At 41.6% G+C, this 25942-nt stretch overlaps 1 protein-coding gene, 2 pseudogenes and 1 gene segment (V, D, J or C); all 4 read left to right on the forward strand.

Moving 5' to 3' along the window:
* The first annotated feature begins 4040 nt into the window (after positions 1-4040).
* LOC110070466 (vomeronasal type-2 receptor 26-like) lies at positions 4041-15025 on the forward strand. The gene is made up of 5 exons (XM_078378810.1): positions 4041-4927; positions 5460-6317; positions 8155-8382; positions 8738-8885; positions 10337-15025. Exons 1-5 carry the CDS (start codon positions 4637-4639, stop codon positions 11248-11250), a joined length of 2439 nt encoding a protein of 812 aa, XP_078234936.1. The 5' UTR covers positions 4041-4636; the 3' UTR covers positions 11251-15025.
* A 2165-nt stretch (positions 15026-17190) lies between these two features.
* On the forward strand, positions 17191-17780 carry LOC110070464 (immunoglobulin heavy variable 4-38-2-like). The segment is given in 2 exon segments: positions 17191-17239; positions 17458-17780. Coding segments are annotated over 2 exon segments (372 nt in total).
* Positions 17781-21077: 3297 nt separating this feature from the next.
* On the forward strand, positions 21078-21628 carry LOC110070463 (immunoglobulin heavy variable 4-38-2 pseudogene; annotated as a pseudogene).
* A 2120-nt stretch (positions 21629-23748) lies between these two features.
* LOC144583865 (immunoglobulin heavy variable 4-38-2 pseudogene) lies at positions 23749-24332 on the forward strand (annotated as a pseudogene).
* Positions 24333-25942: the final 1610 nt, after the last annotated feature.

Here is a 25942-nt window from a genome sequence, read left to right on the forward strand (position 1 = left end):
AGCTCTTTGTTTGGAGAAAAAAGCAGGAGCCACGAGGCCGAACGCCACAGCCAGGTGTGGTCTAAAACCACATGTAAGAAGAAATTCCCCACTCCGTGATCAGGACTATGCCACAGCTCCTCTTAGTCTTGCTGAAACGATTCACACTCAACACCAGTGAACGGCTCTGTTTATTGCTATGCACCCTGTTCCTACAAGTGCCCTCCACCCTCACTCCCACCCCCAAGACTCCTCTTTGTCTTCCCTTCATGCCCTCCTCTGTTTCCATCCCGTGGACATTGGGCCTGTCATTCCTAAACACAAACTGCTTAGGTAAGTACTGGTGCGCACCCCTGGTGGATAAGTGGAGCCTGGGTCAGGATCAGGACCTGCCCAGTTTCAGACTTTCTCATGATAACGATCTCAAACGAGTTAAGTATAATAATAACCTTGGAATTGCAAAGCTGGAAGGGACCTGATGGATCATTGAGTCTAGCCCTTATCGAGGAGGCGCAACTGAGGAATCGAACTTCCAATGTCTGGTTCCACAAACAGAGACCTAATCCACTAAGCTATCCATAAACACAGACCAGGTTCACTTGGAAAAGGACTTGAATCCACGGCATCTGTGTTAGTAGGTATGTCCCAGGTGGGAACGTTCATGCTTCCTGGTTGCAGGCCTGGGGATCCTTGTGGCCAAGTGTCCTCAGTGTGGTGTCTACTGTGTCTCTGCTATAGGACCCTGGTGAGGGAAGGAGTTCCTGGAGCAGAAAAGGGGGTTCATTCCATCACCCTGAGTTGTTTAGGGTTTTAATACATGAACAACGAGGTCTTAAAGCAGACTCGGTCGTGAGCAGGTTAGCAGTTTGCTTCCTTGAATCCATGCTCACTGTAGTGGTCTCGCTTTTTCTTGTTGATTCATTTGGAAAGCAGCATTAGAACACAGAGCCACGATTCTACATTTTTTCACAACTCTACACTTCTTAACGAATTGCCTGCCCTTCTTCCGTGGGATGTTTCAGCCAGCAAAATGAACTCAGTTTCTTCCTGTGGAATTCTGAATGTACTTCTTCAGTTTTGAATGGCATATGAATGTTCTCCTTGGGTTGGCCTTCAGAGAGGGTTCAGAACTTCAGCTACTCCACAATTCTGTACGTAAATTGCTGAACATAAAAATACACTTTATAGATACAGGTAATGAAGTGAAAAGTGTCAGTGGTGGAGACTCATTGACTGTTTTACCAAGGCTAAACACGTTGCCAGCTTCAAACATAAGAACATAAACAATTGAAGCATAATTAAATCTAACATTAGAAACTTTGATGTTCATTCTTTATTCATACAAAGCGGTAATAACTCACTTGGTTATATTATTGAATGATAAACTGTTGGGGTGAATTTGATGTATTACCCTGTTCTGCGTACAGCAGGTAGCTCCTTATTAATGCTATGTACTATAACTTGCTAACTGCTAGAATTACAACAATCTTGATTCTAGTTACCATGTAGGAAAACTACGTATATAAGGTACTCTTAGATTACTCAAATCATTCCCTTGGGGCTGAAAGGTATTCACATAATAAGATAACATTTGGGGAAGAAAATACAACCCAGTAATCCACCAATGGAAGCTAAAATAGAGAAGATCTCCACAGCTACCATGTATTTTCCCTTGGTGCTCAGGTAGGTTGGAACAAAAGACAACCAAACACTGCAAAATACCAACATGCTGAAGGTGATGAATTTGGCTTCATTAAAAGAATCAGGCAACTTCCTGGCTAGGAAAGCCACCAAGAAGCTGGTAAGGGCCAGAAGTCCTATGTAGCCCAAGACAACATAAAGCAGGACACCAGAGCTATCAATACAGCCCAGTATGATTTTGTCATTTAGGGACTGCATGTCCAAATGTGGAAATGGGGGAGAGGTAGATAGCCAAACCGTACAAATTGCAGCCTGAATAAAGGAGAAGAACAGGACAATGGAATGGGTGAGTCTTTTCCCCAACCATCTCCGCTTCTTAGACCCTGGCTTGGCAGCCATGAAATCTACGACCACAGTGATGGTTTTGGCCAATATGCACAAAACAGCCACGGAGAAGATGATGCCGAAAGCAGATTGCTGGAGAAGGCAGGTCACTTTGCCAGGTTGCCCAAGAAAGAAGAAAGGAGAAAGAAAGCAGAAGAGGAGAGAAATTAGGAGAATGTAGGTGACCTCCTGGTTGTTGGTTTTGACGAAGGGAGTATCATTGTGCTTGATAAACAATGCTAGTACCAAGATTGTGATCAAAGAGAAGGAAATAGAGAGTGAGACTAGACCAATTCCTAAGGGTTCTTCATACGAAAGAAATGTCAGGAAGGAAATTAATGTGAATTAAGAATTGAAAATAGAATCTGGAATATCCTGTTGAAATATTGTTTTCCACCTGTCTTGTTGTTTGGTTCCTTGAAGTCTTCAGTGTGTTTCATGTTAAAAACAGAGAACGTTTATGACGCTGATTTCACATGTGTCAGGAATCTTTTGCAGAGGTAGCAGAGGATAGTCAGGATCATAGATGGGCATGAATCAGAAAAACAGTGAATCATTTGGATTTGTGATTCGTCAGGGTTGATGAATCATGGATTACAATTTTTTGTTCCTGATGAATCAATAAATCAAATGGTCGATTGATTTTTGACTTTAAAATAAAGCAGCCCCCCCCCCCGCCAAGCACCTAGAGTCACCAAAATGACAGGAAAGCTTTCTCTGATTCTCTTTTATAATCGCTCCAAGTTTGGAGAAGATTGGGGTTCAGACATCCAGGTTAAACACCCACAAATTGGGACCTCCTAGGAAAGTGTCCTTTAGCACCTGACTTGGGGAAACTCAATCTTCGCCAAACTTTGAGGGATTGTAGAAGAGAGTCGGGGGAAGCTCCTCTGTGATTTTGGTGTCTCTAGCTGCCTGGAGGGCAACAAATAAAAAAATCACAAACATTCATTGATTCATATCATCAGGAGCATCGATGTGTATGAATATGAATCGATGAATGAGGGATTTTTGAATGAATTTGGTAATTAGCTTTTTCATTCACACCCATCTGTAGTCAGGAAATGTTCTGCATATTGGACATCTTTAAAGTTAGGACTCAAAACACAGTCTTTAATCCTTGTGATAACTTCCTTAAAAGTGGAATTGAGTAGAGGTGGTGTTTTCATTTCCATTCAACTGTGCTTTTGCTTTCAAAATCACTACAGCCACCTCATCTCCAGAGGCTATGTTTAATTAGTTTTTGTCTTTGTTGGCCATCTGGAAGAGATTTACAACTTTTCATCCTCTTAGAAAGCAGAAAAATTTTTCCCCCATATAGAAAAAAACAGACACAAAATACCTGAGAAGTCCTCCCCCCCCCCCCCCAGCCAAATCTCAAACTTCTTCAGGTCGAAATACTGAAGAAGTAATTGCTTCTCTTGGTAATTACTAAAATTACTGTAATTTGTTCACCAGACTCAGCCACTAGAGGATTTCCAGAATATTCTTGGAAGAGAATGAATAAACAAGTCTGAAAACAGTTATATTAAAAATATCCTCCAATGGAATTGGAAGTTTGGAGTGGTGGGGGCCCATTTAGATCCAATTGTTTAGCTCAGAGGAGAGTTTGCTTCTGAAGGGAGGATTTGCTGTCACAGGAATGGGCTTCTTGGCATTGCAACCTTCGTTTCCCCTGCGCTGAATCCAAGGCAAGAAAGACGATGAGTTGTTCTGTGAAGGATCCCCTCCGCGTTCCTCATGAGTGGCACCAGCATGGTGAAATCCTCATCGGTGTGATTCTTTCTCAAATGATTTACATTTTCCATGAAGCTTCCTTCAGGGAACATCCTTCTCTGGATCTTTTCGATGTTGTAAAGTAAGGATTCTTCTCTACCCTTCCTACTTGATCCTTTGCATTTTTTAAGCCAGGAAAATATACTGTTAAAATTATGTTCATTAATAGTCAAAGTATTTTGAAATTCAAACTCCAGAAATAAGTCAATTAGGCCAGCTGAAGAGGTACAAATACATATTTATTCAATCAATCATGTCAGTGCTTAGATCGATCAACATTCAGAAAATCACAAGCTTTTATCTGCCAATTTAAGGAGAGGAAAATAATATATCTTGATTTTCCTTCTTTCCTTCATTCTATTCATCATCAGCTCCTGCCTCCCTCACTTGTTCTTCTGCATTTTCCAAGGAAGATGCAATGTTGCACAGGGGTATAATTGCATAGGGTGATGGCTTCTTATAGTGGAAAACATGATGGTGAAAATAATAGCTCACAGACAGAAATCTTGCCGTAAAGAGAAAAGATATTTTTCTTGATTTTACAGTATGAATGAGAAACAAGAATCCCTAGATTGCTATGTTTCCCTTTTCAAAGTTTTGTTGAAGCAGGATGTTATATGCACAGATATTGAATGAACGAACCAGATTCTCTTTCAAGCACAGCAGAAAGCCTTCAGGCTGATCAGAACCCTTCTCATTCTGACCCTATACCAACATAAGCAACATTCAGCACCAGTGCACTCAACAACCTTTAGATGTGTTATTAATTGAGGAGGAAACATCTTGGTTTAAGCGTTAGAACTTTTGTTTGACTGTAAAATACTTGTTGCAATAGTAAACTACCTCTCTTGGCAGCATGGTGACAAAATTCTACCAGCACGCCCTGGCCATGACCTTTGCCATCAGGGAGATCAACAAGAATCCCAAGATTTTGCCCAACATTACCCTTGGCTTCCACATCGTTGACAGCTACTATGAATCAAGAATGACTTATCGAACCACTCTAGACCTGCTCTTCAAGACGCAAAGATTTCTTCCCAATTATGAATGTGATGGAGAGAAAAATCTCCAAGCAGTCATTGGGGGACTGGGCTCTGACACCTCCTTTCTCATAGCTGGCATCTTAGGTCTCTACAAAATCCCTCAGGTAGGATGGGATACTGGGATCTATGAGATCAATAGTGAGCTTTCGTGAGCCTGTTCTTCTGTTATTTCCTTTGCTAGTTCACGGAGGATGGAATGCAGGGATATATGAGATAGAGAACTTTCATGAATCCTTTATTCTGTTATTTTGACTGCAAGGTTATACTTCAGGGAAAGGTAGACAATACAGGCAAAGAAGTCAAGTTCATTTTGCAGAAAAGGAGATGTAGCTGGAGGAATCCTTGTCTTTTCCAAATGTGTCAACACCTTTAGCCAGTATTTCTTCCATGAATAGTGTGGTATAGTTAATAGAGTGTTGGACTAGGACTCCGTTAAATAGAGTTTGAATCCTTACTCAGCCATGGAAATTCACTGGGGAAGTGAAACTGCTAAATCCATCCCTTAATATCTCACTTCCCTTGAAAGTCCTAGTAGAGTCACTATGAGTTGGACCCAACTTGACAGAACAAAATACACTCAATACAGGAAAACGTACTTCCAAATTATCACAGCCATGTCTGTACTTTTTCTTATAGTTCACCTATGGCTCTTTGGATCCTGAGGTGATTCATACATCTCAGTACCCTTACTTCTACCATATGGTCCCTAGTGAAGACTATCAATACATGGGGATTCTCCGGTTGCTTCAGCATTTTAGATGGATATGGGTTGGGCTGATCGTTGCAGATAATGAGAGTGGGGAACATTTTGTGCGAGCCATGGACCCATGGCTTTCTGAAAACGGGATCTGTTCAGCCTTTGTCCAAAGACTGCCACGGCAACCTTATTTCGATGACCTGGATGAAACAATTCTGACAGTCTCTCGTAAGGTGTATGAAATTTTAGCCAATCAAAAAGCCCGTGCGTGTATCATCTATGGAGAAATCTCGACAATTGCGTGGCTAAGAATAATTACATTTCTGCGAGATCCGGAAAATAAAGGGTACTGGATGTATAGAAAAGTGTGGATCACGACAACTCAGATTGATTTCATGTTAACAGGATCACTAAAGCTTTGGGACCTTCAGATGTTTGAAGGTGCCATCGCCTTTACTATTCACAGAAATGAGCTTGTAGAATTTGGAGAGTTTATTCAGCTCATCAAACCGGGCTGGAACCAAAGAGATGGTTTCCTAAAAGATTTCTGGGAGCAAGCCTTTGATTGTGTCTTCGGAGAAATGGTTCCTGACAATGAAAAATGTACTGGAGAAGAGACTTTGGCAAGTCTCCCTGTGCCTGTTTTTGACATGCACTTGACCGGACACAGCTCTAGTATCTACAATGCCGTCTATGCCCTGGCTCATGCTTTGCATGCCATGTACTCATCTAGGCTGGAGCACAGAACCACGGTAGAGCATCCAGAATGTGAACTTCAGAATCTTCAGCCTTGGCAGGTAACATCTCTAAGGTAAAGGTAAAGGTTCCCCTTGACATTTTTAGTCCAGTCGTGTCCGACTCTAGGAGGCGGTGCTCATCCCGTTTTCAAGCCGTAGAGCCAGCACTTGTCCGAAGACAGTTTCCGTTGCCACGTGGCCAGTGTGACTAGGGAACGCCGTTTTACCTTCCCACCGAGGTGGTACCTATTTATCTACTCGCATTTTTGCATGCTTTTGAACTGCTAGGTTGGCAAGGAGCTGGGACAAAGTGACGGGAGCTCACTCCGTTGCGTGGATTCGATCTTATGACTGCTGGTCTTCTGACCCTGCAGCACAGGCTTCTGCGGTTTAGCTTGCAGCGCCACCACGTCCCTTAATACAATTTTCCGAAACCCGGGATCGAACCAGGGACTTTCAGATCTTCAGTGTATCGCTCTCCCAACTGAGCTATTTTGGCTCTACACCTTTCTAAAAATCTCGACACCTTTCTAAATATTTTGATTAATAAATTAATACAAGGTCAGTTATCCATCAAGAAGCAAGAGGACTGTTTTCCTCTTCTTGGTGGATAATTGATAATTTTGAACTATGAAATGTGTCTGATTGCTCTTTCGGAAATGGTGCATGGGATACAATGTTTTAAGTGAGAGCTTTTATTATCAGTGCATGTGGGTGCAACAATGATCTTGTGGTGGCAGAAAAAAAAAAACAATATACTATAAGGAAATTCTAAAAGTGGGAGAAGCCCAAACAAAAATTGTAATTTTAAAACTGGACTTCAGGTCAGCACCAAAAACAAGGAAGGCTAAAACATCCCCAGATTTAAAAGAGCTCATACAAATTGAAAAGACTGATCTTGTTTGTCTTGAAATAGAATGGTTAGGCTGTGCTATGAATCCAGGATGCAGGGCATGTAATATTGATTCTCAAATAAGCTGGAGGATGTATCATTCTCAAAAAAAGGAGGGAGAAAAATTGATTAACTTATAAACTGAGCATGTGGGACAGACTTACCAGTTAGCGTGTTCCAGAGTTGATGTATTGTAAATACATTGTTGTATCTTCATGCCTGAAAATTAAAGGGCATGAAGAGTCAAAAATCCAGACATGCTTTAAGGCAGTGGTCCCCAACTTTTGAGACTCCTTTTACAGTATAATGATCATGTAACCTGTGATTCCCCCACCATGTTTGCATAAAAAGGCATTTTTAATGGGGCAAAGTCATCCATTAGAGGCTTCTTTCTCCCCTACAGTAAGCTGATTTCCCTTTCTGAGGTTCATGACATCCAGGTTGGGCAACACTGCTCTAAAGAATGTAATGGAGTCATGGTCCACCAGAAAGGAGAACGTTTTGCCATGGAATTTGCGTAGAATTTTGAAAGACATATTCAAAGTGTTTCAGTTCAGATTAGCTGTGTTACTGCCAGCTTTCAGCAAACATTTCTGAAACGAGCCTTCTGGCACCAGTTTTCAAAGGAGAAATAAGGTCGAGAGCAGGGGCAATCTGAATTTTTGACCCTGTCAGTTAATGAGCTGATTCTTAGGAAGAGAATTTTAAATTCCTTTCTGGCCAAATAGGCACAATACCCCATATTCATAAACTGGAGGGTTTTTTTGATGAATCAGTCTTTTCCATCACATGCATGGACTTTAGTAGATGAAACATAAGGAATAATAACTGCATAAACCTGAGGAAGTATTCCATTCAGTGTATCCCATTCATAGACATCTCAAAGGGCAGAAGCTGTTGCACTGATCCGAAGAGGTGCCAAATATATCCCAAGAAAAACTTCACTCCTAGCTTTAATTTCTCTTGTTTTTTATTCTCATTTGTTCGGTTTCCCTTTTCTGCCAGCTTCACCCATTCCTGCAAAGGTTGTCATTTAACAACTCAGAAGGAGAAACTGTGTCCTTTAATGAGAAAAGGGAAATAAGTGGTGGATTTGACATCATGAACGTGGTCATATTCCCCAACGACTCTTTCCATCAAGTGAAAATTGGAAGGGTGGTTCCCGGCGCTCTTGAAGGAGAAGAAGTCGTGATCGATTGGGATAGCATTGTATGGCACCGAGGCTTTAACCAGGTATGAATTATGGAGGGGGGGTTTACTTCCCTAAGAGGGTCATGTTGGTGAATGAAGTTTGCCTTCAGATCTCGTCAACTTGGTGTATTAGCCTCTAAAATAAAGACAATGCTACCAACCACTTTCAAAAACTAGATGAAGTGTTGACTTACCGAATATACCTATCCCTAATTTGAAAACAAGATTAGTGTTACATTCGTTTCCGTAGAAGTAAATAGTTATTGTGCATCTCTTGAGTCTTGGTGAAGGTTTCCAGAGAAGATTAATTCAAAAGACCCCAGTTGGCCAACCTGGTTTCTGTAGGGTACTTGACTAGGAGGAATATTAGATATCTCTTCGTAATGACCCTTCTCAGTTCTGTCCTTTTTATGAACAGGTGGTTCCCATTTCGGTTTGCAACGAGTACTGCCATCCTGGCTTTCAGAAGAAAAGTAAGGAAGGAGAAAAGTTTTGTTGTTATGATTGTGCTCTATGCCCAGCAGGAAGGATTTCAAACCAAACAGGTGGGCATTCCAATATTGGTTTTTTGTCATTTAAAGATAATTGAGTTTCTGGGGTTAAATGCCAAAATTCGGACATGAAGGGTTGCCATGACTGGTATGTAACCACATAGCTATTCAATGACTAATGAATAAAGCAGATGACAAGGTCCTCTTCTGCAAGACCGGATGATATCATCATCATGGGGTTACATTACTCTTCAGTGAACACACAGAGAGAGCAGTACTTGTAATACCACCACAACACAGCAATTCAGCAGCAATTCAAAGTGATTTTTGGCTATTAAAGTCTCCCTCTCACCTCCATCCTGAAGCTCGCAAAGGCTATGTAGGGGAAATCAGAGTTGTAGAAATCTTAAGAACTTTGCTCATGAGTTATAGGGATTCCCTTCACTGTCTTGCTCACAATAGTGCAATGATTTGTGTATTGCTATAGCAAAACAAGAAATCTGAGGGTACAAGATGGAGGAGAAAGCCAGTTAGTGCATCAACATCGACTTACTATTGTGTGTTTGGAGAAACACACATGTCAACTTATCAAGGCAGATGCAGACACTAGCTGGGATCAAAAGAAGATGGTGCCCAGGCTTTATTTAATTCATGTCATATGCAAAAACAAAACCTACAGTGGCCAAAATTCTCTTCCCTAACAAGTCAGCGTAAGAAAAGTGATAACATCAGCAACGGTAGATTTCCATCGTTCAAGCAGTTCTTGGTTTCAATTCCTCTTTGGTTCAACTAATTCTCACTTTCTGTAATTCAGGTGGCTTCATCTACAGTGTGTTCCCTTAGTTGCAATATTCTGCTGCAGAACACATCCTTTCCCTTAAATAGTGAAATTAGACCAAGAATTTTGGGTATAGTCTCCCTCAAGCGCTGTTTGTTCCCCACCTTGAGACTCAGAGAAGTAAATCAATGAGTCTCCACCTGAGCATGACAGCCCGACATGACAGTGATTATTAGTGAACCAGAAGATTACTGTCAAGATTATTGTCACCAGACGATTTACCTGCACATTGGCCACAAGATAGCCTTACTGAACCCACTGAGTTAAATGCATTCATCATCAACACAGCAGCCAGATTATTATAACTAGTAATTATATCAACACTTGGGATATTTTAAGTTTTTTGTAAATATATATATATATATATATATATATATATATATATATATATATATATATATATATATATATATATATATATATATATATATATATATATATATATATATATATATATATATATATATATATATATATATATATATATATATATATATATATATATATATATATATATATATATATATATATATATAGCAATTAAGATATGTGGAACAAGCGAGGAGATGTCCTTGTGAGCACTCATTGCTTTGGGCAATTGACATCAAAGTTATATTTCTAGATTTCTGTATGCTCCCCTTCCCTGTTTTCTGTTTGTGTTCTTCAGATATGGACGAGTGTCTCAAATGTCCAGAAGACCAGTATCCAAATGAGAACAAAACTGGATGCCTGCCCAAACTTGTCATATTTTTGTCTTATGAGGAGCCTTTAGGGTGGAGTTTAGCCTTGGTTGCTCTCTCTTTTTCCCTGGTCACAGTCTGGGTCTTAGGACTTCTCATGAAGCACAAAGACACCCCCATTGTCAAAGCCAACAATCGAGACCTCACCTACACTCTCCTCATCTCTCTCCTCCTCTGCTTCCTCTCTTCTTTGCTCTTTCTTGGACGACCTGGAAAGTTGAGCTGCCTCCTCCAACAACCGGCCTTTGGCATCATCTTTTCATTGGCCGTTTCTTGTGTGCTGGCCAAAACCATCACCGTGGTTGTGGCTTTCATGGCCACCAAACCAGGATCCAACATGAAGAAATGGCTGGGGAGAAGGACAGCAAACTGCATTGTGCTCTCCTGCTCCTTGGTTCAAGTAGGAATTTGTGCACTGTGGTTAGGAACATCTCCCCCATTCCCAGCATTTGACATGCAATCGTTGACTGAAGAGATTATCCAATTATGCAATGGAGGCTCTGTTATCATGTTTTACCTTGTCCTGAGCTATTTGGGCTTTTTGTCCCTCGTGTGCTTCACGTTGGCCTTCTTAGCCAGAAAGCTGCCAGACAGTTTTAATGAGGCCAAGCTCATCACCTTCAGCATGGTGGTCTTTTGCAGTGTTTGGGTATCCTTTGTTCCCACCTATTTGAGCACCAAGGGGAAGTCCATGGTGGCTGTGGAGATCTTCTCTATCTTAGCTTCCAGCGCTGGCCTCTTGATTTGCATCTTTGCTCCCAAGATTTACATTCTTCTCTTGAGGCCTGAGTTGAACACCAAAGAACATCTGACAAGAGGGAAAAGGAGTAAAATGAAATGACTTCCCTAGCATACACAGAATTTTCATCTGTAAATGGTGAAGTTGGTTCAGAGTTGCTCACCTGCATTAGTCCTCACTAATATAGTTTCTATCAATTTCTTCAGGTCTGTGCTAAAATTGAATAAATGTTGCTTCATTTAGATATCTTGAACTATCCATTGTTATCACACAAGGAGAAAGCAAACCAATATGAATTAAGTATACAAAATAAAACTAGAACTTTGCTGGTTGAGTTATTGTTTCCCCATTGCACTTTTGAGTCATTCTTTGATATTATTTAATTGTACCAATTAGACCTGCAAAATAAATCATGTTTGTCTTTAACTGTCATGGAATTCTTTGTTGTTGTTTTTGTTATTGTTTGCATGAACAGACAAGCACAGCGGGTCCCATCTGCTGGCAATTTGCAGAAAGAAGCTTGCTAAAGCTGAATCTTGCCCTCTGTCCTACAAGTTATGCCTTTTTACCCCAACTGTATCACGTTTTCTGTGTCTCTATGGAACTGGGAGATGAAGGAACACGTTCTTGGCTATGTTCATCTTCTTTTAATGTTCACATATTTCTATGGGAGGCCCAGATACTAGCCACACTTATTGAATAAATCATAATATGGAGATGTCAACAGAAATGTTCTGTAAGCAGAGACTGAGTATTAGGGTATAGCTAATCCAAGCTCCTTGCAATTGTGAATTGCTGCAACTGAAACTCTGCTTCTTGTGACTTTCTACAGTGGTGCCTCGCTAGACAGTTACCCCGCATGACAGTTTTTTCGCTAGACATTGGCTTTTTGTGGTCGCTATAGCGATTCGCAAAACAGTTATTCCTATGGGGGAATTTCACTGGACAATGTTTGGTCCCTGCTTCACAAACTGATTTTCGCTAGACGACAATTTTGACAGCTCCCTCCGCGCTGGTGTTTTCGGGACCTAAGCTTTGCAAGACAGCGATTTAAACAGCTGATTGGCGGTTCACAAAGCGGCTTTCCTATGGCCGATCTTCGCTAGACAACGACGATTCTTCCCCATTGGAATGCATTGAACAGGTTTCAATGCATTCCAATGGGGAAATGCTTTTCGCTAGACATTGGTCTCGCTAAACAGCGATTTCAGTGGAACTGATTATCATCGTCTAGCGAGGCACCACTGTACTTGGTTCTGAATCATTAGGTGTCTCAGGTATAGTATTGCGTGGCAGTGTTGTGAGCTGTCTGGGTACTCTGCTGGAGGTAAACCTGATTTTTGGAAGTGTCAGCCGAGAGAGTTCAGTACTCCCTTGGCGAGGCACAAGTTATACTTTCTTCCACTAAATGTCTAGATTCAGCGAAGCCAGTTCTGTTCAGTTTTGACGGTTCATCTTCCAGGTGAAGTAGAATCAGCAATGCAGAGGAGCAGTCTTGGAAAGGTGCCGAACCAAATTTGTTTTCAATGTGAAACCCAGACATGTTTGCTCAGCCTGAGGAGGTCCTTATGACACACGGCTATCTGCAATTCTGGTTATCCCCCTCTTCCCACCAATGGGCTGAGAAAGACTCAAATTGGTGTTCAGAAATTGAAGTTTAAGAAATGTGAAAGTTTTATCTGAAGGGTTTGATTTCTACCAAGAGCAATCAAGTGACAAATATGCCCACGTCAGCCAGGATCTTTCCTCCTCCCGTAGCTGCAGTAAGGATAAAATAGAATAATCGCTCATTTGCTACCATGGATTTTTTTTCCCAGTGTGAGAATGGAGCCTGAGGTCTTTCCACCGGTATGGAATGGCATAGGATGCTCTTGTATGAGAAGAAATAGTGGAGTCAAGAAAAAGGTCAGGGGGGGTTGAAGAAAGATTATTTGAAGCACACCCAGCTCTGGATTTAGTCTATACACTGAGTTATATACTGTAGATTCAAATCAAGGGTGGCTGGTAGGGTTCATCAGATGCAACCAAGAATAGTGCCCGGCCATAAGCCCAAGGAATCCTGCTCTGGGAAATGCTTAGTCTTCTTAACATTCATTTTTGTCTATCGTCCCTGTTGCTTAGAATCGATTCATACACTGCTCTATTAGAGCATGCCCTACAGCAGTGGTCCTCAACCTTGGGCCTCCAGATGTTCTTGGACTACAACTCCCAGAAGCCTTCACCACCAGAAGTGGCCAGGATTTCTGGGAGTTGAAGTCCAAGAACATCTGGAGGCCCAAGGTTGGGGACCACTGCCCTACAGTATTTGCAAGATTAAAAGATTTACAAGATTTAAAAAAAAATTAAAAAGAGAAAATAATTAAAAGATTTGTGTTAACACCATCCTGGAGATTCAGTTATTGTAGGAAGCTTTCAATAGTTCTGTTTTCTACAATTTTTTAATCATCAGGAGGGAAGGAGCCTGTTGTATATCCATTTGAGATCTATTCCAGAGACTGGGGGCCACCACCAAGAAAGCCCGATCCTTCGTCTTTACCTTTCTGGCTTCCCTTGGTGTGGCTAGTTTTAGCAACATGGCAACTCTGTTTTTCATCCAGCCCATTGCTTTTTTCATCGACGTATCCTGCTTTATTAATTTGATTTTTGTACTGTGCGGTCTATGGACTCCTCTGGGTGGTTTATAAGTTAACTCTTAAAAATCCCACAGATTCTACGTAACAATAAATATGACAATATGAAATACAATAATCATACTAAAAAAGAGAGAGAGAAAGAAGAAGAAAAGAAAAAAATAAAACATTATTAAGAACAACCTGGAGATTCAGTTGTTGAAGGCAGCTTTGATTCATGATTTCCTGAACAGAAGAGGGAAGGAGCCTATCTCTCTTGGTAATGTTTGCAGGGACTAAGAGCCGTCACCAAGGAAGCCCACATTATCCATGTTTTGAAATCATGGGAACCTCGGTTTCTCCATAGGTCAGATCCTGATCCCCTGATACTTAGAACCAGCCACTAAGATTTGGATGCCAAGCTCTGCCTCAAAGTATCTAATGTTACACTTTGACTAGCATCCATTGTTGTATTGACACAACTGCTCACGTGTCCAGGAAGACTTGGCTAATTTAAAGGTTGGCATTGGTTACAATGGAACGAATTTACAACAAAAAATTCACTGAAGTAATATATCTGGCTTCCCAGACAGAAAAAACATTGACTTGGTATATTAAACAAAGAGTGTAGCCCTGTGTCAGACGTTCGGCTAGTGCCTTCATGAGGAAACCAAAGCTTACCTATCTTCCACTAATCAAGAGTATATGAAAGCTGTGAATACTAGCTGAGATTAGTGAGACTCTTAGAAGGAAACCAAGCCTCATGAGGAAAGGCTGAAAGAATTGGGCATGTTAAGCCTTGAGAAAAGAAGGCTGAGGGATGATATGATAGAGCAGTACGGCAGTGGAACAAGTTACCTGGGAGTTGGTGAATGCTGCAACACTGGAGGCATTTAAGAAAAACTTGAATAATAACCTGGCTTTACATATATCCGCCACCAACCTATTCTTCCATTTCTGCTCTTCAAGCACGGCAGGAGAGGAAGCTGAAGACGTTCCATAGGCGTTGCCTCTGACGCATTCTTGGTATTACCTGGCAGGACAAAGTTCCAAACAGAGTAGTCCCAGATCGAGCTGGAATTTTTAGCATGTATACATTACTGAAACAGCGAGGTCTACATTGGCTTGGGCATGTCGTGAGAATGGCTGATGGTTGGATTCCAAAAGATCTCCTGTATGGAGGATGAGTGCAGGGAAATCGCCCCAGAGGGAGACCACAGCTGTAATACAAGGAGATCTGCAAGCGGGATCTGAAGGCCTTAGGAATGGACCTCAACAGATGGGAAGCCCTGACATCTGAGCATTCAGCCTGGAGGCAGGCGTTGCATCATGGCCCCTCCCAATTTGAAGAGACCCTTGTCCAGCAGGCCGAGGCAAAGAGGCCGACCCGAAAGCAGCAAAATCAGGGAGCTGGACAGGGGACAGAGTGTGTTTGTCTTCAGTGTGGAGGGGATTGTCACTCTCGAATTGGCCTCCTCAGCCACACTAGATGCTGTTTCAAGTCCTCCATACAGAGCATGTTGTCAGGGTTTGGTTAAACCTGGAAAATTGTTAAATGTAGTTCAGTACAAGATGTAAGTATTTGTAAGGACCAGCACTGCAAAGGAGACCCAAGTATGAGTAAAAACAGCTGTGGAAGTAGAATGTGCCAGAAGGGTGAATATGATTGGCTAACTCTAGTATATAGCTAGGGAACTAGAACACAACATTGTAGGTTGCTGCTGTGTTGTTGTGAAGTGCTGTAGCTGTGGAGCCAAGCCTGAGAGTTCAGAGGAAGCCGTACCTACGTGCTTGGAGAGTGGAACTCTGGCTGAACGGACTGACTATATGGTATATGACTATTTACTGGACTGTGACACTGATTTAAGGCTCTGTGACTGTGAAACTGCCGTGTATAGAACAAGGACTGTTGCTGTAAATATCTGTAAATATTCTGCATATAAACCAAGTATTTCTGCTACAAGAGTGTTTGCTGACTGTGTCTGCACTTCACTGGGAACTCTGCCGGTTATCATCACCTGGGAAAATCCTGGTAAAATTCCGCTAACTCTGTCACATGTTACCATAGTCTCTGGAGACCGAAGGATGCCTACACTGATCTTCTCAGCATTTGAAACTATCATCCATGTCTGAGGGAGAGAAAAAACAGTTCCTCAAAGCTCAAGTCTATATCATATAGAATCAACATTTGTAAGTAATCTCAACACTAAGTTGAATGACCATTCATTTAGATAATGGGAAAAATCTGAAAACAAGTATCAGAAAACATGGGTGAAATTTGGAATAAGAATTTCATAGAAAAGGCATAAGATTTTTGAAAAATTTCAACTCATGTTTTTGATTCAATGCGAGTCCAGAACACTGATGCTTATGTTGCATTTTTCTCCCAGCAGTCGGAAGATCCATAATGTGGTTCCAGTGATATGGAGAAACTGAATAATTTATTGCACTGAAATATCAAACATTTCCAAGAAAAGAGTGTGACTATGAATGAAATCAGTAACAGATCTATAATGGACCTATATGGGGTCCCCACTGCAGCTTCTGTTCGCATGGGCTAGGGAGAAACCAGTTCCTGGGCATGTCATGGTGTCATCTTTGCCTGCTCCATTAAGTTGTCAGAAAGAGCAATATCACTCATTCCACTATCCTGAGTCCTTGTTCCTTTTTTGATAGTCTTCAATGTTATTCTACAGCCAACAGATGGCAGCAGAATCTACCAATGTATTTCTTTTCACCTGGAAGTTATGCTTTGATTGCACTGAACAGGGGGTTGGACTTGTGGCCTTATAGGTCCCTTTCAACTTCACTTTTCTATGATTCCATGATTTCTGTGATAATGACCAAAATGCCTCTCATTTTAGGAAACTGGAATTAAATATAAACTTTTTTGTCATGGATCCAAAACACAATTTTTTTATTACATATACAATCTTCTGCCAAAAAAAAAAAAGAATGATGGATGTAGTCTACATAAAACTTAGCTATCTTATTCTCAAATTTTATTTCCATCACAGATCTGAATGATGGATAAATTGGCCTCACTTTCCCAGGAACCAAATCTGGAGTAACAGAAACAGAGCTGAATCAGGAAGAGTTTGTTGTAAATCAGGAATTTAAAAACCTCAGAAGATTTGGCTACTTTCTTAGTTGTGCAGATACGTACAAATTGAATATCTGAACACTATACAGTGGCCAGAACTATTTCAAAATAATTCATTTCAAGATATGTCTGAAGAACCAGTTCAAATCACAAACTATGTGATGACTAAACGGAAGGATAAAGAATGATGAGAGAGAATGTGTCAGGGCTTCTTCATCTCTCTTTTATGTGTGAAGGGCAGGAACAGCCTCCTTATGCAAATCACACCTTGGCTCCATCCTTCATTAAATGGAGATTCCCTCCATTTTGCAGCCCAACCTAGAAATCACCATGAAGTCTCTGGCTCTCTTCCTCTTTGTCTTCTCCCTCATTAAGCCAGGTCTGTGTTCGGATTGGGTGTTTCCTTACATGTATAGAAAAAGGTTCTAGGAGAGAGAAAAGAGTAGACGGGAAGTAACTGATTCTTCTCATGCAAGTGCTGCTAAAACAATGTAGAACTATTCTTAAAATACTTTCCCCCCATCAATATACCCAATATATTACAGGAAGGACGTTAACAATTTAGCTATCCTACTTTTTTTTCTTCTTTTTTCCTAGGATTTTCTGAAATCCGCTTGACACAGTCTGGTGGGGAAACATGGAAGCCTGGAGCATCCTTCCGGCTGACCTGCGCGGTCTCTGGATACGCCATCTCTTCTGGCTATTACTGGCATTGGATCCGCCAGCCACCCCAGAAGGGGCTGGAATGGGTAGGGAGGGGATACTACAGTGGTTCGACCTGGTACACAAGTTACGGCTCAGCTTTCCAGAGCAGGACCTCCATCACTACTGATGCCTCCAAGAATGAATTCTACCTCGAGCTGAGATCCCTGACAGCTGCCGACACAGCCGTGTATTACTGTGCCCGAAGAGCACAGTGAGACAAAGCAAGTCTGACATCTGTACAAAAAGGGGAACTTTATTACACATTGAATCAGGTCACAGGGAAGAAAACATTTTCCTGGTACCAAAACTTCCCTCTTCAGATTGTCACTCCATTTTCCACTGAGGTGGAATCCAACTCTCCCTTCCCAGATTTACTTTGTAAGAAGCCTATGACATTTCTCAGCCACAAACAGGGAATCAAACTGGAACTGTACCCATTCGTGGCTGATTATCTTTAAATTAGGGCTCACAGACTTCATCAGAGGGCTGTGGATCTTAGTGCCACATGCAGATCCCTCCCACAATAACTCTGCATGATTTTATTCCTTCCCACCCACCACTTGAGGTGGCTGCCTCATTCTGCTTGGGGCCAAAGTAGGCTTCTCTTCAGTCTCTGGGGGTACAAAACAAGTCTGGCATCTGTAGAGAAAGGGAATCTCTTCTCTTTTTTAAAAAAATCAAAGACAATTTGCTGGTGCTCCAGGTCAAAGCTCCTGTTTTCACCCAGCAAAAAAATGTAAACTATAAACTATATAGTTATAAATATATATAAATATCCTTAATATATTAAATATATATTTAAGAACTTTGAAAATACATAAATCTTATATATATTTGATAATTAAGAGTTTGCTTCATGGATTCCATTCAATATGAGTCCCTTATAATGGCAGAAATTCATGGGCACGTCATGCTATCTCCTTTGCCATCTCCATTAAGTTGTCCGATGGAGCGTTATCACTCTTTCCGATATCCTGAGTTTTGGGCCAGAGCCTCACATGCTCTTCTTCGGCCATTAGATGGCAGAACAATCTGTCAATGTGCTTCATCATCATGACCAAGAATTCTCATCTCAGGAGCCAGAAAGTTCCAACACAAATATGCCCTGAATTCTAACCAAGAGATGCTGGTCTAAAATCTGACCAGGATAGTACAAGAAAGAATTATTCAGCAATCAAACTGACAAAGTCTTGCCTGCTGCTCGGTCGTAATGCCAGTTTTGATCAGTAAAGGAGGAAAGGGGTTTGCTGGGTAGTTAATCACTCTCCACGAGTTGGCAAATCACATTTTGGAGCACTTCGGAAAGAGTTTGCCTATGAATCAGTCACTGTATTAGGGAAGAGAAGAGGAGAAGATGCAGGGTGGTGTATGTTCTCTGAGGTGTACCCATTGTAGAACATGTATCTTGTAGCTTTCCTTCAGAGGTCTTCCCCTCTTTGAGTGGGACAACAAACAAATTGCAGGGACTCACAATAGGTTAACCATAGGGAGCACACACTGTTAGAAGCTCTGGATTCTTTTAGGATTAGATCTGAGTAAAGATCTGGAAGTGAGCCGCTCTGACGAGAATCTATATTGACTCAACTCAGGCTATTGTACTTTGGATCCATGCTTCATGGCAGAATGGGTCCCGGACAGAAAGTGAATTATGGTCCCTGGCCTTCGGACATGTTGTGAGCAGGGAAGAATACCTGGTGGGGGAAAAACATACCGCTAGGAAACTTGGAAGGGAAAGAAAGAGAGGAAGACTGATCATGAGATGGATGGAATCAATGAAGGAAGAAGACCTGAAATGGGAGATTAAGGATAAAACACAGAGGTTCAGACCCTCTCCATACTTTGGACTCTATAGCTCAGAAATCACTTCCAAGCCAACATAACTGGTATAAGATCATTGTGGAATGCCAATATTTTGACTACAGCTTCCACTGGCCATCCTGACGGAGGTATTCCAGCAGATGTAATCTGAAAGAATTCATGTTTTCCAATTCAGTTTATGTCATCACCAGAGTTTTTGTTTATGTCACCAGCTTATGTTTTTACATCAGTTGTAGTTACAACCAAGATAGAACTTCAAAGAGCACACGTGAAATTCCATAAATTGATTGTGACCAGAGATCAAAGAGAATGCACAATACAGGAGAGAAGAAAAAAAAAAGGCCCCATGAATTAGGGAGAATGGAACCAACTATGATTTCAAAGCTCATGAAATAATCTTCCTGCAACAAACATTCCAACTAAGTTTGCAAAACTAATTAAATATAAAAGTAAAGGTTCCCCTTGACATTTAGTCCAGTGGTGTCTGACTCTAGGACGTGGTGCTCATCCCTATTTCCAAGCCGTAGAGCCAGCGTTTGTCCGAAGACAGTTTCCGTAGTCATGTGGCCAGCGCGACTAGACACAGAACGCCGTGACCTTCCCACCGAGGTGGTACCTATTTATCTACTTGCAATTTTACATGCTTTCGAACTGCTAGGTTGGCAGGAGCTGGGACAAGTGACGGGAGCTCCCTCCGTCATATGGATTTGATCTTACGACTGCTGGTTTTCTGACCTTGCAGCACAGAGGCTTCTGCGGTTTAACCCGCAGTGCCACCATGTCCCATTTGCGAAATGAAAGTGCATATTAAAACAAAAGATGAAGAAAGAAAATTAATTTAATTTCCTTGTAAACAGGGGGGAAAAGCAGTTCTCCAAACAGAGGCTCTTAATACAAATACAATATTTGGGGATTAGAGGGACGTGGTGGCGCTGCGGGCTAAACCGCAGAAGCCTCTGCTGCAGGGTCAGAAGACCAAGCAGTCGTAAGATCGAATCCACGCGACGGAGTGAGCTCCCGTCGCCTGTCCCACTCCCGCCAACCTAGCAGTTCGAAAGCATGCAAATGCGAGTAGATAAATAGGTACCAACTCGGTGGGAAGGTAAACAGCGTTCCTTGTCTAAATCACACTGGCCATGTGACCACGGAAAGATTGTCTTCGGACAAATGCTGGCTCTATGGCTTGAAGAGCGGGATGAGCGCCACCCCCTAGAGTCGGACACGACTGGACAAAAATTGTCAAGGGGAACCTTTACCTTTACCTATTTGGGGATTGGGGGAATAGAGATGTATTCTACATGACACTTTGCCATTTTATTGTCCAATTTCATTTCCATCATACATCTAATTCAATGCATAAATTCATCTCCTCAAGAACCAAATTTCTCCGTTCCAATTCGATCAGGACTAATGCAAGTGGAGCCGGATCAGACTCCGCTGGTGGGAATTGGGGATTTAGAAAACCTAGAAGACAGCATTCTAGCTGCTTTTTAAATAAGGCACTAAATGAATTTCTGAACACTTCCATAGCCAGACCATGTAGCAAAACAATTGATTGAAAATGTGTCAGAGCTTTTTCATGTCTCTTTTATGCATGACTGGCAGGTACAGCCTCCTTATGCAAATTATACCTGGGCTCCATCCTTCATTAAATAGAGATTCCTTCCATTTCACAGCCCAACCTAGAAATCACCATGAAGTCTCTGGCCCTCTTCCTCTTTGTCTTCTCCCTTATTAAGCCAGGTCTGTTTTCGGTTTGGGTGAATACATGGGAAATAACTGGTTCCTCTCATGCAAGTGCTGCTAAAATAATTTAGAAGAACCCTTAAAATACTTTTCTCTCGTCGCTATACCCAATATACTAAAGGGAGGATGTTAACAATTTCCCTATCCTAACACATTTATTTTTCTTTTTGTCCTAGGATTTTCTGAAATCCGCTTGACGGAGTCTGGTGGGGGGGCATGGAAACCTGGAGCATCTCTCCGGCTGACCTGCGCGGTCTCTGGGTATAGCATCACTTCTGGTGCTGGATTGAACTGGGTCCGCCAGCCACCCCAGAAGGGGCTGGAATGGATAGGTTGGGTATACTACAGTAGTTCCACCTGGAAGACGAATTATGGCTCAGCTTTCCAGAGCAGGGTCTCCATCACGGCTGATGCCTCCAAGAACGAATATTACCTCGAGCTGAGGTCCCTGACAGCTGCCGACACAGCCGTGTATTACTGTGCCCGAGGATCACAGTGAGACAAAGCTCGTCTGGGGTCTGTACAAAAAGGGGAACTTTCTCTCACGTTGAATCAGGTCACTGATGAGGAAACAATTTCCTCACACCAAAACTTCCCTCTTCAAATTGATACTCCGTTTTACGCCGAAGTGGAATCCAAATCTCTGTTTCTGGTTTTAATTTGTAATAAGACTGAGATTTTCCATCTGCAAACAGCGAAATAAACTGGAACGGTGCCCGTTTGTGGCTTATTTTTTTTTGACTCACCGACTTCATCACAAAGCTGTGAATCCTCATGCCTCACGCAGATCCTTCTCACAATACTTCTGCATGATTTTACCCCCTCCCACGTCATTCAGCTCTGTGCCAAAGTGGACTTGTCCTTCAGACCCTGGAGATACAAAACAAGTCTGGCGTCTGTAGAGAATTGGAGTCTGTTCTATTCCCTCTAATCATTGTCATTCCTGTTTACAGTGAGGTTATTTCTTCTACTTCTTTGCACACTTTCTTATCAGTTCATGAACACATAGATTCAACCATCAGCAGTAACAGGGTGGATAGAGAATCCCCTGGCCTTGAATAATGGCATCTACGTTAGGTCTGAATTCCCTCAAATGTTTGGGAAAAGTTCTGACCTGCCTCATTTCCGGGGTCATGGCACTATTTCGCTGCATTTCTGGATCTCTGTTCTAAAGAAAGATCCCATGAATGAGGGAGAATGGGAACAGAAATCACAATAGAGTCCTTAGCTGTGTTTTCAGTCATTAAGCCAGTTGTGTTCGGAATAGAGGTTTCCTGATGCCAAAGCTTCCCTCTTCAAATTGACGCTCCAGTTTGCAGTGAGGTGGAATCCCAATCTATATTTTCAAATTCTCACAATTTTTTTTTTAATTATGACGACTTCAGACAGCTGGGAATCCTAGTGCCTCATGCAGATTCCTCCCAAAACACTTCTGCTTCATTTTATCCCTTCCCACCCACCACCTGAGGCGGCTGCCTCATTCTTCATTGTGCCAAAATGGGCTGCTCCTCAGAACCTGAGGGTACAAAACAAGTTGGCGCTTTTCTTACATTCCTCTTTAAACAGATGTTTCCAGCCTTTTCTAGGCTTTTAATTGAAATAATATTAGCTGTGGGTCTGATGGCAATTTTAATAATAATAATAATAATAATAATAATAATAATAATAATAATAATAATAATAATAATAATAATAATAATTATTATTATTATTATTATTATTATTATTATTATTATTATTATTATTATTATTATTATTATTATTATTAACAATATTTTTTAGCCGCACCATTGCCAGTGGCTTCTGGGCGGCGTACAACATTAAAACCTAAAAACATTAAAAAATTGTATCTTAATTGTATTTTAATTATTTTATCTTTTACTGTATTGAATTTTAATTATTGTAAGCCGCCCAGAGACCTCTGGGTAGTGTGGGCAGCATATAAATTAAATAAATAAATAAATAAATAAATAAATAAATAAATAAATAAATAAATAAATAAATAAATAAATAAATTATACAAAACACAACCGGGCCTTAAGCTGTTCGCCATGAAAGACGCTAGGACTGAGGGGGAATGCAAACAGTTGTGAGTTCAGCGAAGGGGAAATATGCAACATCCTTTTTGGGTGACCTCTCCACTCAAAGTCCTGGCAACAGCTTTCCACCCACAGGGAAAAAGACACTGGACCTTCATCAAGCGATACGATTTCAGTAAAGCCTAGGAAACTGACGTGAGTGAAAGAACACTCTTCAGAGCAGAGTGTAATAAAATAACAAGAACAATAATATTTTACTAATGGGTTCAGAGATTCGTTTGAAACCACTAGCTCTGTGATGAGTACATGGAGGAATAAAAAGAGAATTAGAGAGTGTGTCCGAACTTCTTCGTCTCTCTTTTATGCATGAATATCAAGCACAACCTCCTCATGCAAATTGCACATTCGATAACTCCCTATTTAAAGAGAGACTTCCTCCATTTCACAACCCATCCTGGAAATCTCCATGGAGTCCCTACCTGCCTTTCTGCTTCTCTTGTCAGTCCTTAAGCCAGGTCTGTGCTGGGAAAGTTGGGTTTCCTCTTAATAGAGAGAGGAATTAGAGCAGGGAAAAGGGAATATGGGGACAGAAACAGATTCTGCTGTAATACCAGCTGGAAGTATGGCTGAAGCAGTTAAGAACTATTCTTAAAAGGTTCTTGTTCCAGCAAAATCCCCAATAAGTTCAAGGGAGGGCATTAGCATTGATGTTGGGAATTTTGGTCTATCTCTGAAGAGAGACATCAAAATCAATTTCAATCATTTTAAAAATGTGTTAGTTTTAGGACATGCAACTTTAAACAATTTATATGCTGTATCATTTTCTTGCTGTTTTTCCTAGGCTCTTCTGAAATCCGCTTGACCCAGTCTGGTGGGGAGACATGGAAGCCTGGAGCATCCTTCCGGCTGACCTGCGCGGTCTCTGGATACTCCATCTCTTCTGGCTATTACTGGCATTGGATCCGCCAGCCACCCCAGAAGGGGCTGGAATGGGTAGGGAGGGGATACTACAGTGGTTCGACCTGGTACACAAGTTACGGCTCAGCTTTCCAGAGCAGGACCTCCATCACTACTGATGCCTCCAAGAATGAATTCTACCTCGAGCTGAGGTCCCTGATAGCTGCCGACACAGCCGTGTATTACTGTGCACGAAGAGCACAGTGAGACAAAGCAAGTCTGGCATCTGTACAAAAAGGGGAACTTCGTCTAAGGTTGACTTAGGACACAGGGGAGAAAAACCATTTCCTGGCGCCAGCGCTTCCCTCTTCACATTGACACTCCAGTTTCCAGTGAGTTGGAATCCAAATCTCATTTTCCAAGGTTAGTTTGTAATAAAACAGGGACATTTCTCATCTGCAAATAGCAAATTAAACTGAAAGAGTACCCAATTGGGGCTGATTTCTAGGCCCCCTGTCTTTACATTTTTCTGAAATCTGCTTGACGTACCCCAGTGGTAGGAGATGGAAGCTTGGAGCATCCTTCCAACTAATCTGGGCAGTCTCTGGAAACGCCACGACTTCTGACTCTCTGTGGAATTGGATCCACCGGCTGCCCCAGAAGGGACTAGAATGCATAGGGGACGGATATGGTGGGTCCACCTGGAAGACAATTTAAGGCTTATCTTCCAAGAGCAGACCTGAAATCCCATAAATTGACTGTGAAGAGAGTGTAAAGAAAATGCACAATTCAGGAGAGAATTGAACATGTTAGATTTGCACTTTTAATGTCTGAAATTCTGAACGTGTCTTCAAAATACAACTTGGCCCTTCTGCTCCTTTCCTGTATAAACAGTGGTTTACAGCCCATCGTAGAAAACACAATGGGGCCTGTAGCTTTACGCCATGAAAGACTCCATGACTGAGGGAGAACACAAAGACCTATGAATTCAGCGAAGGGGAAATATGCAGCATCCTTCTTGTGCGACCTCTCCACTCAAAACCTGTGTAACGACTTTCCACCCACAGGGAAAAAGACACCGGACCTTCACCAAGCAATAAGATTTCAGTAAAGCCAAGGAAACGGATGTGAGTGAAAGAACACTCTTCAGAGCAGATCTGTGTAAAAAAAAGAAAAGAATCCTTTCTTAATGAGTTTAAAAATTCATTTGAAACCACTAGATAGGTATGTGATTAGTAAATGGAGGAATAAAAAGAGAATTCGAGAGCATGTTTGAACTTCTTTGTGTCTCTTCTATGCACAACCTCCTCATGCAAATCGCACCTCCACTACACTCCCTCTTTAAAGAGAGATTTCCTTCATTTCACAACCCATCCTGGAAATCACCATGGAGTCCCTACCTGTCTTTCTGTTTCTGTTGTCAGTCCTTAAGCCAGATCTGTGCCGGGAAAGAGGGGTTTCCCTTATTTCTGGAGAGAGGAATTAGAGCAGGGAAAAGGGAATACGGGCGCAGGAATGGATTCTGCTCTGGAACAGCACTTGCAAGTACGGCTTAAGCAGTTAACTATTCTTGAAAAGTTCTTGTTTCTGCAAGATCCCCAACATGTTCAAGGATAGGCATTAGTAGTAATGTTGGGAACTTCTGGATTTCTGTTCTAACGAAATATCTCACGAATGAGGGAGATGCAAACAGCTATCGGTGGGGAAGGCAGACATACATAACCCTACTCGTGTGACCTCATGCAACCATGTTTGAGTTTCATCTTTCTTTTATGCATGAATGCCAGGCACAATCCCCATAGGTAAATATGCCCATGGGCTACCTCCCTCTTTAAATAGAAATTTCTTCCATTTCACAGCCCTTCCTAGAAATCACC

Source organism: Pogona vitticeps, chromosome 6 (assembly GCF_051106095.1).
Source record: "Pogona vitticeps strain Pit_001003342236 chromosome 6, PviZW2.1, whole genome shotgun sequence".
Lineage (NCBI taxonomy): Eukaryota > Metazoa > Chordata > Lepidosauria > Squamata > Agamidae > Pogona > Pogona vitticeps.